This window comes from Lonchura striata, chromosome 30 (assembly GCF_050655825.1).
Source record: "Lonchura striata isolate lonStrDom1 chromosome 30, ASM5065582v1, whole genome shotgun sequence".
Classification (NCBI taxonomy): Eukaryota; Metazoa; Chordata; class Aves; order Passeriformes; family Estrildidae; genus Lonchura; species Lonchura striata.
This window is the reverse complement of record NC_140732.1, coordinates 7,142,630-7,158,306: the sequence shown is the minus strand read 5'-3', so window position 1 is coordinate 7,158,306 and position 15,677 is coordinate 7,142,630. Positions and strand designations below refer to the sequence as shown.

Sequence of the window (15,677 nt, the reverse complement as noted above, 5' to 3'; positions counted from 1 at the left end):
CCAGTCCCTGTGACCCCCCCAGCCCCTCTGACCCCTCCATTCCCCATGGCCACCCTGACCCCCCATGACCCCCCAGACCCCCCAAAACCTCTCGGACTCCCCAAACCCCCCAGACCCCCTCAGTCCCGTTGACCCCCCAGTCCCTGTGACCCCTCTCCTCCCCATGACCCCCCAGACCCCCCATGACCCCCCAGACCCCTCTAGACCCGCCCCCATGCCCTGCTTGCCCCTCCCACTCCCCGCCCCTCCCGCGAGCCCATTGGCCGAGCAGGCCATCACTCCACCCCTCAGCCCCGCCCCCTCCGCGATCCCATTGGCTGCCGCGGCCGTCACTCCACGCCCCGCCCTCGCCTCCCATTGGCGGAGTCCCCCTCGGGCGTTCGCGTCGCCCCGGCAACCGCCGAGGCGGGAAGGGGCGAGCGCGCGGGCGGAGCCGCTGCCTCCTGATTGGCCGCGCCGAGCCACGCGAACGCCGCCGATTGGCCGAGCCGCGGGCCCCGCCCCCGCCGCCGGCGTGAGGGGCGGGTCACGTGGGGGCGGCGGGGGCGGCGGGAGCGGCGGAGCGCAGCGGCCATGAAGCACTACGAGGTGAGGCGGCCGCGCCGCCCGCGGCCCGGCCCGGACACCGCCACCGGAGCGGCCCCCAGCGCCGCCGCCGCCGGCCCCGCACGGCGCCAACGCGGCGGCGCCGCGGAACCCGCGCGTTCCACCCCGGGGCGCCCGGGACGCGCTGCGCGCATGTGCCGGGGGGCGTCGCGCTGTGCGCATGCGCGGCGGGGAGGCGAGCTGGCTATGGGCGGGGCTATGAAGGGGGCGTGGCTGTTGTGGAAAGGGGGCGTGGTCACAAAGGGTCGTGTCTGTTGAGGGGGCGTGGTCATGGAGGGGGCGTGGCTTGCGCTCCCGCGACTCCCGGTGGTCCCGGAGGGTCCCGGTGGTCCCGGAGGGTCCCGGAAGGTTCTGGAAGGTCCCAGAGGGTCCCGGGCAGGTGCAGAGCCCGGAGGGGCCGCGGTGACCCCGGGACGGGTCCCGCTGTTCCCCCTCACCGAGCGCCACCGGCGCTGTCACCGTCACCGCTCCGGTGGCTCCTCCAGGGCTACCCCAGGGCCACCCCGGGACCACCTCATGGCCACCTCCAGGACCACCCTGGGGTCACCTGGGAGCCACCTCCAGGGCCACCTCCAGGGACACCTCGGGGCCACCTCCAGGGCTACCCCAGGGCCACCTCGGGACCACCACGGGGCCACCTCGTGGCCAGCCCGGGGCCACCTCCAGGGCCACCTCCAGGGCCACCTTGGGGCCATCTCCAGGGCCACCTTGGAGCTACCTTGGGGCCACCTCCAGGGCCACCTCGGGGCCACCTCCAGGGCCACCACAGGGTCACCTCGGGGCCAGCCCGGGGCCATTTCCAGGGCCACCTCAGAGCCAATTCCAGGGCCACCTCGGGACCACCTCGGGGCCACCTCCAGGGCCACCCTGGGGCCACCTCATGGCCACCTCCAGGGCCACCCCGGGGCCACCTCGGGGCCGGCCCGGGGCCATTTCCAGGGCCACCTCAGAGCCAATTCCAGAGCCACCTCGGGACCACCACAGGGCCACCACGGGGCCACCTCCAGGGCCACCTCGGAGCAAATTCCAGGGCCACCTCGTGGCCACCTCGGGCCACCTTGGGGCCACCAAGGGGGGGCGGGTTATATTTAGCGCTGGCGGGGCCGCTCGGGTTTCGGTGGCATGGAGGTGGCGGTGGCACCCGAGGGTGGCCCGGCGCTGTGGCCGGCAGTGGCCCCCGGCAAGCGGCCCAAGAAATCGGCCGTGCTCTTCTTCGAGGTGGAGATCCTGGACGCCCGCAGCCGGGAGAAGCTCTGCTTCCTCGACAAGGTGAGGGGACAGCGGGGACAGGGGGACATGGGGACATGGGGGGACAGAGGGACATGGGGGGATATTGGGGACATGGGGGGACACGGAGGGACAGGAGGACATGGGGACATGGGGGGATACTGGGGACATGGGGGGACATTGGGACATGAGGGGACACAGGAACATGGGGGAACATGGGGATATGGGGACACGAGGAGACATTGGGACAGGAGGGGACATGGGGGGACAGGGGGACACAGGGACATGGGGGGACACGGAGGGACAAGGGGACATGAGGGATTATGAGGGGACAGGGGGACATGGGGGGATATGGGGGGACAGGAGGACAGGGGGACATAGGGGGACACAGGGACAGGGGGACATGGAGGGACAGGGGGAAATGGGAGGATACGGAGGGACAGGAGGACATGGGGACATGAGGGGACATGGGGACATGAGCGGGTATGGGGGGACAGGGGGATGTGGGGGGACAGGGGGACATGGGGACACAGGGGGATGTGGGGACATGGGGACATGGAGGGACATGGGGGGACAGGAGGACATGGGGGGACATTGGGACATGAGGAGGTATAGGGGGACAGGAGGACAGGGGGACAGGAGGGGACATGGGGGAACATGAGGGGACATGGGACATGAGGGGACAGGGGGACATGGGGGGGCAGGAGGACATGGGGACATGAGGACAGCATGGGGGGACATGGGGACATGAGGAGATGTGGGGACAAGGGGGTGCAGAAGGACATGGGGACATGGGGGGACAGAGGGACATGGGGGGATGTGGAGAGGTTCGGGGACACGGGGGGACATGGGGACATGGGGTGACACGCAGCAACATTGGGACATGAGGGGACGGGGGGGATATGGGGGGACATGAGGACAGGGGGACATGGGGACACGGGGGGCAGGGGGACAGGGATATGGAAACAGGGGGACATGAGGGGACATGGGGACACGGGGACAGTGTGTGAGGGGACAGGGGTGGCCTGGGAGGGAACACGGGGACAGGGTGGCCTGGGAGGGGACACAGGGACAGGGGGGTGGCCTGGCGCTGTCCCCGTGTCCCCTGACCGCCCTCGCTGTCCCCAGGTGGAGCCTCAGGCCACGGTGGCCGACATCAAAAACCTGTTCAGCAAAAGCCGTGAGTGGGGACAGGGACATGGGGACATTTGGGGACATTGGGGACACTGGGGACACTGGGGACATTGGGGACATTGAGGACACTGGGGACATTGGGGACACTGGGGACACTGGGGACATTGGGGACATTGGGGACACTGGGGACATTGGGGACATTGGGGGGACACTGGGGACACTGGGGACATTGGGGACATGGGGACATTGAGGACATTGGGGACATTGGGGACATTGGGGACAGGGACAGAGAGGACAAGGGAGGGACAGGGGTGGGGACTCTCCATGGGGCCTAGGGGACCTTCATGTGGCTGGCACGTGTCACCAAGCCATGGGGACGTGTCCCCGCAGTGCCACCACCACCGTCCCCACAGTGTCACTGTCACTGTCCCCACAGTGCCACCACCACCGTCCCCACAATGCCACTGTCCCTGTCCCCTCAGTGCCACCGTCCCTGTCCTGGCAGTGCCACCACCGCTGTCCCCACAGTGCCACCGTCCCTGTCCCCACAGTGCCACTGTCCCTGTCCCCTCAGTGCCACCACCACCGTCCCCACAGTGTCACTGTCACTGTCCCCACAGTGCCACCACCACCGTCCCCACAATGCCACTGTCACTGTCCCCACAGTGCCACTACCTCTGTCCTGGCAGTGCCACCACCTCTGTCCCCTCTGTCCCACAGATCCCCAGTGGTACCCGGCGAGGCAGTCCCTGCGCCTGGACCCCAGTGAGTGCCACCGCTGTCCCCAATGTCCCCAAGGTGTCCCAGCTGTCCCCAGGTGTCCCCAGGTGTCCCCGGGGTGTCCCCAAGGTGTCCCCAGCTGTCCCCAGGTGTCCCCAGGTGTCCCCAGGGTGTCCCCAGCTGTCCCCAGGTGTCCCCAGGGTGTCCCCAGGTGTCCCCGGGGTGTCCCCAGGTGTCCCCGGGGTGTCCCCAAGGTGTCCCCAGGTGTCCCCAGGTGTCCCCGGGGTGTCCCCGGGGTGTCCCCAGGGTGTCCCCAGGTGTCCCCAACTGTCCCCAGGTGTCCCCGGGGTGTCCCCAACTGTCCCCAGGTGTCCCCAGGGTGTCCCCAGCTGTCCCCAGGTGTCCCCAGGTGTCCCCGGGGTGTCCCCAAGGTGTCCCCAGGGATGTCCCCAGGTACCCCCCAGCTGTGCCAGCTGTGTGCTGGCTGTGCCAGGTGTGTGTCAGGTGTGCCCAGATACCCCCCTAGGTGTGTGCCAGCTGTGTGCCAGCTGTGTGCCAGGTGTGTGTGAGCCGTGCCAGGTGTGTGTGAGCTGTGCCAGCTGTGTGCCAGCTGTGTGTGAGCCATGCCAGCTGTGTGTGAGCTGTGCCAGCTGTGTGCCAGGTGTGTGTGAGCTGTGCCAGCTGTGTGTGAGCTGTGCCAGCTGTGTGCCAGGTGTGTGTGAGCTGTGCCAGGTGTGTGTGAGCCGTGCCAGGTGTGTGTGAGCTGTGCCAGGTGTGTGTGAGCCGTGCCAGGTCTGTGCCAGGTGTGTGTGAGCTGTGCCAGGTGTGTGTGAGCCGTGCCAGGTGTGTGCCACATGATTCCAGGTATGCCCAGGTGTGTGCCAGGTGTGTGTGAGCATGTGCCAGGCGTGTGCCAGGCGTGTGCCAGGCGTGTGCCAGGCGTGCCGCTGCCCGCAGAGGGGCGCTCGCTGCGGGACGAGGACGCGCTGCAGGCGCTGCCCGTGGGCACCACGGCCACGCTCTACTTCCGGGACCTGGGGGCGCAGATCAGCTGGGTCACGGTGAGGGCACGCGTGTGTCATGCGTGTGTGTCACGCGTGTGTCACCTGTGTGTCACCTGTGTCATTCCTGTGCCACCTGTGTCACCTGTGTGTCATCTGTGTGTCACCTGTGTGTCACCTTTGTGTTATACGAATGTCATATGTGTGTCACCTGTGCCACCTGTGTCACCTGTGTGTCACCTGTGTCATTCCTGTGTCATCCATTATGTCACTGGTGTGTCATGTGTGTCACACGTGTGTCATTCCTGTGTCACCTGTCATACGTGTGTCCATATGTGTGTCATGTGTGTGTCACGTGTGTGTCACCTGTGTCATCCATTGTGTCATGCGTGTGTGTCACGCGTGTGTCACCTGTGTGTCACCTGTGTGTCACCTGTGCCACCTGTGTCACCTGTGTGTCATCTGTGTCATTCCTGTGTCACCTGTGTCAGGTGTCTCATACGTGTGTCATGTGTGTCATTCCTGTGTTACCTGTGTCACCTGTGTCAGGTGTGTCATGGGTGTGTCACGTGTGTGTCATCTGTGTCATTCCTGTGTCACACCTGTGTCACCTGTGTCACCTCTGTGTCACATGTGTGTCACCTGTGTCAGGTGTGTCATACGTGTGTCATACATGTGTCATGTGTGTCGTGTGTCACCGGTGTCAGGTGTGTCATATGTGTGTCACATGTGTGTCTCCTGTGTCATCTGTGTCACCTGTGTGTCATACACGTGTCATACATGTGCCACCTGTGTCACCTGTGTGTCACCTGTCCCTGCTGTGTCTCTCCCATGTCCCTGACGTGTCGCTGGCGTGTCCCTGTCCCGTGTCCCTGTCCCATGTCTCTCCCGTGTCCCTGACGTGTCCTTGGCGTGTTCCTGGCGTGTTGCAGGTGTTCCTGACGGAATACGCGGGGCCCTGCCTTGTCCCTGTCCCGTATCCCTGTCCCGTGTCCCTGTCCCATGTCTCTCCCATGTCCCTGACGTGTCGCTGGCGTGTCCCTGTCCCGTGTCTCTCCCGTGTCCCTCCCATGTCCCTGACGTGTTCTTGGCGTGTTCCTGGCGTGTTGCAGGTGTTCCTGACGGAGTACGCGGGGCCCTGCCATGTCCCTGCCATGTCCCTGCCGTGTCTCTCCCATGTCCCTGACATGTCGCTGGCGTGTCCCTGTCCCATGTCTCTCCCATGTCCCTGACGTGTCGCTGGCGTGTCCCTGTCCCGTGTCTCTCCCGTGTCCCTCCCATGTCCCTGACATGTCCCTGGCGTGTTCCTGGCGTGTTGCAGGTGTTCCTGACGGAGTACGCGGGGCCCCTGCTCATTTACCTGCTCTTCTACTTCCGGGTTCCCTTCCTGTACGGGCCCCGCTACGACTTCACGGCGAGCCGGCACCGCGTGGTGCAGTGAGAACACGGGACGGGGAACACGGGACACGGGACACGGGACATGGGAGAGGGGACACGGGATACGGGACACGGGACACGGGAGAGGGGACATGGGAGAGGGGAGAGGGACATGGGACATGGGATACGGGACAGGGACACGGGACACGGGAGAGGGACACGGGACATGGGACATGGGATATGGGAGAGGGACATGGGACACGGGAGAGGGACATGGGATATGGGACACGGGACATGGGATATGGGAGAGGGACACTGGACAAGGGAGAGGGACACGGGAGAGGGACACGGAACATGGGAGAGGGACACGGGACAGGGACACAGGACATGGGACATGGGAGAGGGGAGAGGGACATGGGACACGGGACAGGGACATGAGATATGGGAGAGGGGACATGGGAGAGGGACACAGGACATGGGACATGAGAGAGGGACATGGGACATGAGAGAAGGACACGGGACATGGGATATGGGAGAGGGGACACGGGACAGGGACATGGGAGAGGGACATGGAACATGGGACACAGACACGGGACAGGGACGCGGGACAGGGACACAGACACGGACACGGGACATGGGACATGGGAGAGGGACACGGGAGAGGGACACAGACACGGGACAGGGACACGGACGCGGGAGAGGGACACGGGAGAGGGGACACGGGACATGGGAGAGGGGAGAGGGACATGGGAGGGGGACATGGGACATGGGACAGGGACACGGAACATGGGACATGGGAGAGGGACATGGACACGGGACACCGGAGAGGGGACACGGACACGGGACACGGGACATGGGACACAGGAGAGGGGACATGGGACACGGGACACGGGACATGGGACATGGGAGAGGGACACGGAACACAGGACAGGGACATGGGACACGGACACGGGACATGGGACACTGGGGGACATTGGGGGGATTGGGGACATGGGGGACAACGGTGGGGGAGGTGTCCCCACCGCCGTCCCCGTGTCCCCATGTCCCCATGTCCCTCTCCCATGTCCCCGTGTCACCAATGATGTCCCCGTGTCCCCCCCGTGTCCCCGTGTCCCTCTCCCATGTCCCATGTCCCCAATGATGTCCCCATGTCCCCGTGTCCCCGTGTCCCCAATGATGTCCCCATGTCCCTGTGTCCCCGTGTCCGTCTCCCATGTCCCCGTGTCCCCATGTCCCCGTGTCCCCAATGATGTCCCCGTGTCCCCGTGTCCCCGTGTCCCTCTCCCATGTCCCCATGTCCCCGTGTCCCCAATGATGTCCCCGTGTCCCCGTGTCCCCAATGGTGTCCCCATGTCCCCGTGTCCCCGTGTCCCCGTGTCCCCGTGTCCCCAATGGTGTCCCCATGTCCTGTGTACCCATGTCCCCATGTCCCCGTGTCCCTCTCCCATGTCCCCGTGTCCCCATGTCCCCAATGATGTCCCCATGTCCCCGTGTCCCCAATGATGTCCCCATGTCCCCGTGTCCCCGTGTCCCTCTCCCATGTCCCCATGTCCCCGTGTCCCCAATGATGTCCCCATGTCCCCGTGTCCCGTGTCCCCGTGTCCCCAGCCTGGCGTGCTGCTGTCACTCGTTCCACTACGTCAAGCGCCTGCTGGAGACGCTCTTCGTGCACCGCTTCTCACATGGCACCATGCCCCTGCGCAACATCTTCAAGGTGACACTGCCACCTGTGCCACCACCCTGTCACCTGGGTGCCACCTGTGCCACCTGTGTCACCTGTGCCACCTCTGCACCGCCCCAGTGCTCCAGGCACCGCCCTGTCCCCTCCTGTCCCCTCCTGTCCCCTCCTGTCCCCTCCCCTTCTCGCACGGCACCGTGCCGCTGCGCAACATCTTCAAGGTGACACTGCCACCTGTGCCACCACCCTGTCACCTGGGTGCCACCTGTGCCACCTGAGTGTCACCTGTGTCACCTCTGCACCGCCCTGGCACCGGTGTCACTGCCCTGTCCCTCCCTGTCCCCTCCCTGTCCCCTCCCTGGCAGCGGCCGCACACCCGGCTGTCCCCAGGTGTCCCCTGCCGGCCACTGCTGCGTCCCCAACGCGTCCCCAGTGTCCCCAACTGTCCCCAAATGTCCCCAGTGTCCCCAATGTCCCCAGTGTCCCCAACTGTCCCCAATGTCCCCAGTGTCCCCAATGTCCCCAGTGTCCCCAATGTCCCCAACTGTCCCCAAATGTCCCCAGTGTCCCCAGTGTCGCAAATGTCCCCATGTCCCCAATGGCCCCAGTGTCCCCAAAGTGTCCCCAGTGTCCCCAGTGTCCCCAACTGTCCCCAACTGTCCCCAATGTCCCCAGAACTGCACCTACTACTGGGGCTTCGCTGCCTGGATGGCGTACTACATCAACCACCCGCTGTACACCCCACCAGGTGAGTGTCACCGTCACTGTCACTGTGTCACTGTCACTGTGTTACTGTCACTGTCTTTGTCACTGTGTCACTGTCACTGTGTCACTGTCACTGTGTCGCTGTCACTGTGTCGCTGTCACTGTGGCACTGTCACTGTGTCACTGTCACTGTGTCGCTGTCACTGTGTCGCTGTCACTGTGTCACTGTCACTGTCACTGTCACTGTGTCACTGTCACTGTGTCGCTGTCACTGTGTCGCTGTCACTGTGGCACTGTCACTGTGTCCCTGTCCCTGTGTCCCCCTGATGTCCCTGTCCCCATCCTTGTCCCCTCTGCTGGGGACACTGGGGCTGTCCCTGTCCCTGTCCCCATCCCTGTCCCCTCTGTCCCCCTGTCCCTCCTCCCTGTCCCCCTGTCCCTGTCCCCATGTCCCCTTGTCCCCAATGTCCCATCCCTGTCCCTGTCCCTGTCCCTGTCCCCATGTCCCCAATGTCCCCCCACTGTCCCCAGTGTCCCCAGTGTCCCCTCACTGTCCCCATGTCCCCAGTGTCCCCAGTGTCCCCAGTGTCCCCAGTGTCCCCAGTGTCCCCATGTCCCCAATGTCCCCAATGTCCCCAATGTCCCCAGTGTCCCCAGTGTCCCCAGTGTCCCCAATGTCCCCAATGTCCCCAGTGTCCCCAATGTCCCCCCAGTGTCCCCAATGTCCCCAATGTCCCCAGTGTCCCCAGTGTCCCCAGTGTCCCCATGTCCCCATGTCCCCATGTCCCTGTCCCTGTCCCCGTCCCTGACCCCAGTGTCCCCCCAGCCTACGGTGACGAGCAGGTGAAGCTGGCGCTGGCCGTGTTCCTGGTGGGTGCCCACGGGGGGGTTTGGGGGGTTTGGGGGGAGGGAATGGGGGAATTGGGGGGATTTGTGGGGTCCATGGGGGTTTGGGGGGCTGGGATGGGGGGTTTGGGGGGATTTGGGAGGGGTCTTGGGGGGGTTTGGGGGTGTCCCAGTGGGGGCTGGGGGTGTTTGGGGGGCTGGGATGGGGGGCTTGGGGGGTTTGGGGGGGTCTTGAGGGGGTTTGGGGGGGTTTGGGGGGCTGGGATGGGGGGTTTGGGGGGATTTGGGAGGGTCTAGGGGGTTTGGGGGGAGGGAATGGGGGAATTGGGGGGGTTTGGGGGGTTTGGGGGGAAGGAATGGGGGAATTGGGGGGGTTTGGGGGGATTTGGGGGGTTTGGGGGGAAGGAATGGGGGAATTGGGGGGGTTTGGGGGGATTTGGGGGGTTTGAGGGGGGGTCTTGAGGGGATCTTGGGGGGATTGGGGGGGTCCATGGGGGTTTGGGGGGCTGGGATGGGGTGACTGGGGGATTTGGGAGGGGTCTTGGGGGGGTTTGGGGGTGTCCCAGTGGGGGCTGGGGGTGTTTGGGGGGGCTGGGGGGATGGGGTTGGGGGCATCATCGGGGGGTTTGGGGGGGTCTTGGGGGTTTTGGGGGGGTGGGATGGGGGGATCGGGGGGGTTTGGGGGGGTCTTGAGGGGGTCTGGGGGGGTTTGGGGGGCTGGGATGGGGGTTTGGGGGGATTTGGGGGGTTTGGGGGGCCCGTGGGGGATATTGGGGGGATTGGGGGGGTCTTGAGGTGGTTTGGGGGGGGTCCCAGTGGGGGCTGGGGGGGTTTGAGGGGACTAGAATGGGGGGATCGGGGGGACTTGGGGGGCCATGGGGGGATTTGGGGGGGTCTTGGGAGGGTTTGGGGGGCTGGAATGGGGGGTTTGGGGGGATTTGAGAGGGTTTGGGGGGGTCTTGGGGGGGTCTTGGGGGGTTTGGGGGGGTCTTGGGGGGTTTGGGGGGATTTGGGGGGTTTGGGGGGGTCTTGAGGGGGGTTTGGGGGGGTGGGATGGGGGTTTGGGGGGATTTGGGAGGGTTTGGGGGGGTCTTGAAGGGGGTCTTGGGGGGTTTGGGGGGATTTGGGGAGTTTGGGGGGGTCTTGAGGGGGTCTTGGGGGGATTTGGGAGGTTTGGGGGGGTCTTGAAGGGGGTCTTGGGGGGTTTGGGAGGTTTGGGGGGGTCTTGAAGGGGGTCTTGGGGGGTTTGGGGGGATCCCAGTGGGGGTTTCGGGGGGGGGCTGGGGTGGGGAATTTGGGGGGGGTTGAGAAATTTTTGGGGGGTCTTTGGGGGAATTTGGGGGGTCCCAGTGGGGGCTGAGGGGGTTTGAGGAGGTTTGGGGGGCTGGGGGGGGCTGGGGAAATTTGGGGGGTCCCGGGGGGGGTCTGGGGGGTGTCCCTGTGGGGGCTTGGAGGGGTTTGGGGGAATTTGGGAGGTCCTGGGGGGGGTTTGGGGGAATTTGGGGGTCCCTGGTGGGGCTGGAGGGGTTGGAGGAGGTTTGGGGGGGTTTGGGGGAATTTGGGGGGTCCCGGGGGGGGTTTGAGGAGGTTTGGGGGGCTGGGGGAGGTTTGGGGGGTCCCTGGGGGTCCCTGTGACCCCTCCCCCCCTCCCCCCCAGTTCTGCCAGCTCGGGAACTTCTCCATCCACGTGGCCCTGAGGAACCTGCGGCCAGCGGGTGAGGGACAGGGGACAGAGATGGGGACAGCGGGGACACGGGGACATGGGGGACAGTGGGGGGATTGGGGGGACTGGGGACACTGGGGACACTGGGGACACTGGGGACATTGGGACAGTTGGGGACATTGGGGACACTGGGGACAGGAGGGTGGCACCTGTCCGGGGGGTGGCCTGGGGGGTGACGCGTGTCCTGAGGGTGTCACCGGTGTGTGAGCCGTGTCACCCGTGTGTCCCCATGTGTCCCCATGTCCTCCCATGTGTCCTGGTGTGTCCCCATGTGTCCCTGTGTGTCAGCGTGTCCTGCTGTGTCACTGTGTCACCGTGTGTGTCCCCGTGTGTCCCTCCATGTCACTGCGTGTGGTGTCCTGGTGTGTCCTGGTGTGTCCCCGTGTGTCAGCGTGTCCTGGTGTGTCACTGTGTGTGTCCCCGTGCGTCACCGTGTCCCCGTGTGTGTCCTGGTGTCCCCGTGTGTCCCCGTGTGTCCCCATGTCCCCGTGTCTCCCTGTGTGTCACTGTGTGTCCCCGCGTGTCTGTGGTGTGTCCCGTGTGTCCTGGTGTCCCTGTGTGTCAGCGCGTGCGGTGTCTCTTCTGTCCCCATGTCCTGTGTGTCACCGTGTCCCCACATGTCCCCGTGTGTCCCCACATGTCCCCGTGTGTCCCCGTGTGTCCCTGTGTGTCCCTGTGTGTCCTTGTGTGTTCCTGTGTGTGCTGGTGTGTCCTGGTGTCCCCGTGTGTCACCATGTGTCCCTGTGTCCCCATGTCCCCGTGTGTCACCATGTCACTGGGTGTCACCGTGTGTTCCTGTGTCCCCGTGTGTCCCTGTGTGTCCTTGTGTGTTCCTGTGTGTCCTGGTGTGTCCCTGTGTCCTGGTGTCCCTTTGTGTCCCCACGTCCTGTGTGTCCCCGTGTCCCCACATGTCCCCGTGTGTCCCTGTGTGTTCCTGTGTGTCCTTGTGTGTTCCTGTGTGTCCTGGTGTGTCCCCATGGGTCCTGGTGTCCCCGCGTGTCCCCGTGTGTCAGCGCATGCGGTGTCCCTGTGTGTCACCGTGTCCCCGCGTGTCCCTGTGTGTGTCCCTGTGTCCTGTGTCCCTGTATCCCGTGTCCTGGTGTCCCCGTGTGTCCCACGTGTCCCGGTGTCGTGCATGTCCCTGTGTCCCATGTCCCCGTGTGTCCCCGTGGTGTGTCACACGTGTCCCATGTCCCGGTGTCACGCGTGTTGCCCGCAGGCTCGAAGGCGCGCAAGATCCCGTACCCGACACGGAACCCGTTCACCTGGCTGTTCCTGCTGGTGTCCTGCCCCAACTACACCTACGAGGTCACCGGGACATGGGGACACCGGGGACACCGGGGACAGTGGGGACACTGGGGACATTGGGGACACTGGGGACATGGGGGACACTGGGGACACTGGGGACAGTGGGGACACTGGGGACACTGGGGACACTGGGGACACTGGGGACAGTGGGGACACTGGGGACACTTTGGGGACACTTTGGGGACATTGGGGACACTGGGGACACTGGGGACACTGGGGACACTGGGGACAGTGGGGACACTGGGGACACTGGGGACACTGGGGACACTGGGGACAGTGGGGACACTGGGGACACTTTGGGGACACTTTGGGGACACTGGGGACACTGGGGACACTGGGGACACTGGGGACACTGGGGACATTGGGGACATTGGGGACACTGGGGACACTGGGGACACTGGGGACACCGGGGACACTGGGGACATTGGGGACAGTGGGGACATTGGGGACATTGGGGACATTGGGGGGACATTGGGGACATTGGGGACATTGGGGACACTGGGGACATTGGGGGTGTTGGGGACATTGGGGACACTGGGGACATCATTGGGGACATTGGGGACACTGGGGACACTGGGGACACTGGGGACACTGGGGACATTGGGGGGACACCGGGGACATTGGGGACATTGGGGACACTGGGGACATTGGGGACACTGGGGACACTGGGGACATTGGGGACACTGGGGACACTGGGGACAGTGGGGACACTGGGGACACCCTGGGGACACCTGGGGACACTTTGGGGACACTTTGGGGACACTCTGGGGACAGTTGGGGACACTGAGGCCGTGCCAGCCCTGGGGACACCGGGAGGGGGGTGGGCACCTGTGGGGGGAGGGGACAGGAGGGGACATCTCCCAGCCGGGTGTCACCGCAGGGGAGGAGGGCGGCACCCATGGGTGACACCCCCAAAGTGACACCCCATGGTGACACCCTCATCGGTGTCACCCCAAATGTGACACCCCATTGTGACACCCTCATCGATGATCCCCCAAAAGTGACACCCCAAATGTGACACCCCCAAAGTGACACCTCCATGGCTGACACCCCCATGGTGACACCCCAGAAGTGGCACCCATGGGTGACACCCCTGTCCCCGTCTGCCCCCCAGGTCGGCTCCTGGATCGGTTTCACCATCATGACCCAGTGCCTGCCCGGTGAGGGGACACGGGGACATTGGGGACATTGGGGACACCGGATTTTGGGGGGATTTGGATGGATTTGGGGTGGATTTGGGATGGATTTTGGTTGGATTTTCTGGGGATTTGGGGTGGATTTTGGGGTGATTTGGGTGAATTTTGGGGGGATTTGGGTGGATTTTGGGTAGATTTGGGGTGGATTTTGGGATTTGGGTGGAATTTGGGGGGATTTCAGGTGGTTTAGGTGGATTTGGGGTGAATTTAGGAGTAATTTGGGTGGATTTTGGGAGGAGTTCACTTGGATTTGGGGTGGATTTTGGGGGGATTTGGGTGGATTTTGGGTGACTTGGGGGGATTTTAGGGGGATTTTGGGGAGATTTGGGGTGGACTTTGGGGGGATTTGGATGGATTTGGGGGGGATTTGGGGGGATTTGGGGTGGATTTTGGGGCTATTTTGGGGAGATTTGGGGTGGATTTCGGGGTGATTTGGGTGGATTTTGGGGGGATTTGGGTGGATTTTGGGTGGATTTTGGGGGGATTTCAAGTAGAGTTTTGGGGATTCAGGTGGATTTGGGGTGGATTTTAGGAGAAATTAGGGGTGATTTAGAATGGATTTTGGGGTCATTTGGGGTGGATTTGGGTGGATTCGGGGTCGTTTTGGGGGGATTTGGGGTGGATTTTGGGGGATTTCGGGTGGATTTGGGATGGATTTTGGAGTTGATTTTGGGGGGATTTGGGTGAATTTAGGGGTGATTTGGGGTGAATTTTAGGGGGATTTTTGGTCTCCCTGCCGTGTCCCTGCTGTCCCTGTTGTGTCCCCACTGTCCCCGCTGTCCCCTGAGTGCCACCGTGTCCCGCAGTGGCTCTGTCCCCATTTTGTCCCCGCTGTCCCCTGAGTGCCACCCTGTCCCGCAGTGGCACTGTCCCTGCCGTGTCCCCATTTTGTCCCCACTGTCCTGAGTGCCACCGTGTCCCGCAGTGGCACTGTCCCCATTTTGTCCCCGCTGTCCCCTGAGTGCCACCGTGTCCCACAGTGGCACTGTCCCCATTTTGTCCCTGCTGTCCCCTGAGTGCCACCCTGTCCCGCAGTGGCACTGTCCCCGCTGTGTCCCCGCTGTCCCCTGAGTGCCACCGTGTCCCGCAGTGGCACTGTCCCCATTTTGTCCCCGCTGTCCCCTGAGTGCCACCGTGTCCCACAGTGGCACTGTCCCCGCTGTGTCCCCGCTGTCCCCTGAGTGCCACCGTGTCCCGCAGTGGCTCTGTCCCCATTTTGTCCCCGCTGTCCCCTGAGTGCCACCGTGTCCCGCAGTGGCACTGTCCCCATTTTGTCCCCGCTGTCCCCTGAGTGCCACCGTGTCCCGCAGTGGCACTGTCCCCATTTTGTCCCCGCTGTCCCGAGTGCCACCGTGTCCCACAGTGGCACTGTCCCCGCTGTGTCCCCATTTTGTCCCCGTTGTCCCCTGAGTGCCACCCTGTCCCGCAGTGGCACTGTCCCCATTTTGTCCCCGCTGTCCCCTGAGTGCCACCGTGTCCCGCAGTGGCACTGTCCCCGTTTTGTCCCCGCTGTCCCCTGAGTGCCACCCTGTCCCGCAGTGGCACTGTCCCCATTTTGTCCCCGCTGTCCCGAGTGCCACCCTGTCCCGCAGTGGCACTGTCCCCGCTGTGTCCCCGCTGTCCCCTGAGTGCCACCGTGTCCCGCAGTGGCACTGTCCCCGCTGTGTCCCCGCTGTCCCCTGAGTGCCACCGTGTCCCGCAATGGCACTGTCCCCGCTGTCCCCGTCGTGTCCTCGCTGTCCCCTGAGTGCCACCGTGTCCCGCAGTGGCGCTCTTCTCGCTGGTGGGCTTCGTGCAGATGGCGATCTGGGCCCAGGGCAAGCACCGCAGTTACCTGCGCGAGTTCCGCGACTACCCGCCGCTGCGCTCGCCCATCGTGCCCTTCCTGCTGTGACACCCTGGGGACATCCCTGGGACACCCCCCAGTGTCCCCTTCCTGCTGGGACACCCTGGGGACATCCCTGGGACACCCCCCAGTGTCCCCTTCCTGCTGGGACACCCTGGGGACACCGTGGGGACATCCCTTGGTGTCCCCTTCCTGCTGGGACACCCTGGGGACATCCCTGGGACATCCCTGGGACATCCCCCGGTGTCCCCTTCCTGCTGCGACACCCTGGGGACACCCCTGGAACACCCCCCAGTGTCCCCTTCCTGCT

The 15,677-nt window shown here is 64.6% G+C and overlaps 1 protein-coding gene across 5 annotated transcripts; it reads left to right on the top strand.

Moving 5' to 3' along the window:
• Window positions 1-523: 523 nt before the first annotated feature.
• Window positions 524-15,427, top strand: TECR (trans-2,3-enoyl-CoA reductase). Of its 5 annotated transcripts, none has more exons than XM_085563283.1 (13): window positions 524-588; window positions 1,825-1,875; window positions 2,962-3,013; window positions 3,688-3,732; window positions 4,645-4,748; window positions 6,010-6,077; window positions 7,674-7,779; window positions 8,419-8,491; window positions 9,275-9,318; window positions 10,952-11,009; window positions 12,237-12,325; window positions 13,440-13,485; window positions 15,288-15,427. In XM_085563283.1, the coding sequence occupies exons 1-13, from the start codon at window positions 574-576 to the stop codon at window positions 15,413-15,415; spliced, it is 879 nt and encodes a 292-aa protein (XP_085419409.1). In that variant the 5' UTR covers window positions 524-573; the 3' UTR covers window positions 15,416-15,427. The 5 variants fall into 5 exon arrangements, with proteins under 5 accessions (XP_085419409.1, XP_085419407.1, XP_085419406.1 ...); XM_085563281.1 differs by having other exon boundaries at window positions 6,010-6,125; XM_085563280.1 differs by having other exon boundaries at window positions 3,634-3,732.
• The last annotated feature ends 250 nt before the right edge of the window (window positions 15,428-15,677 follow it).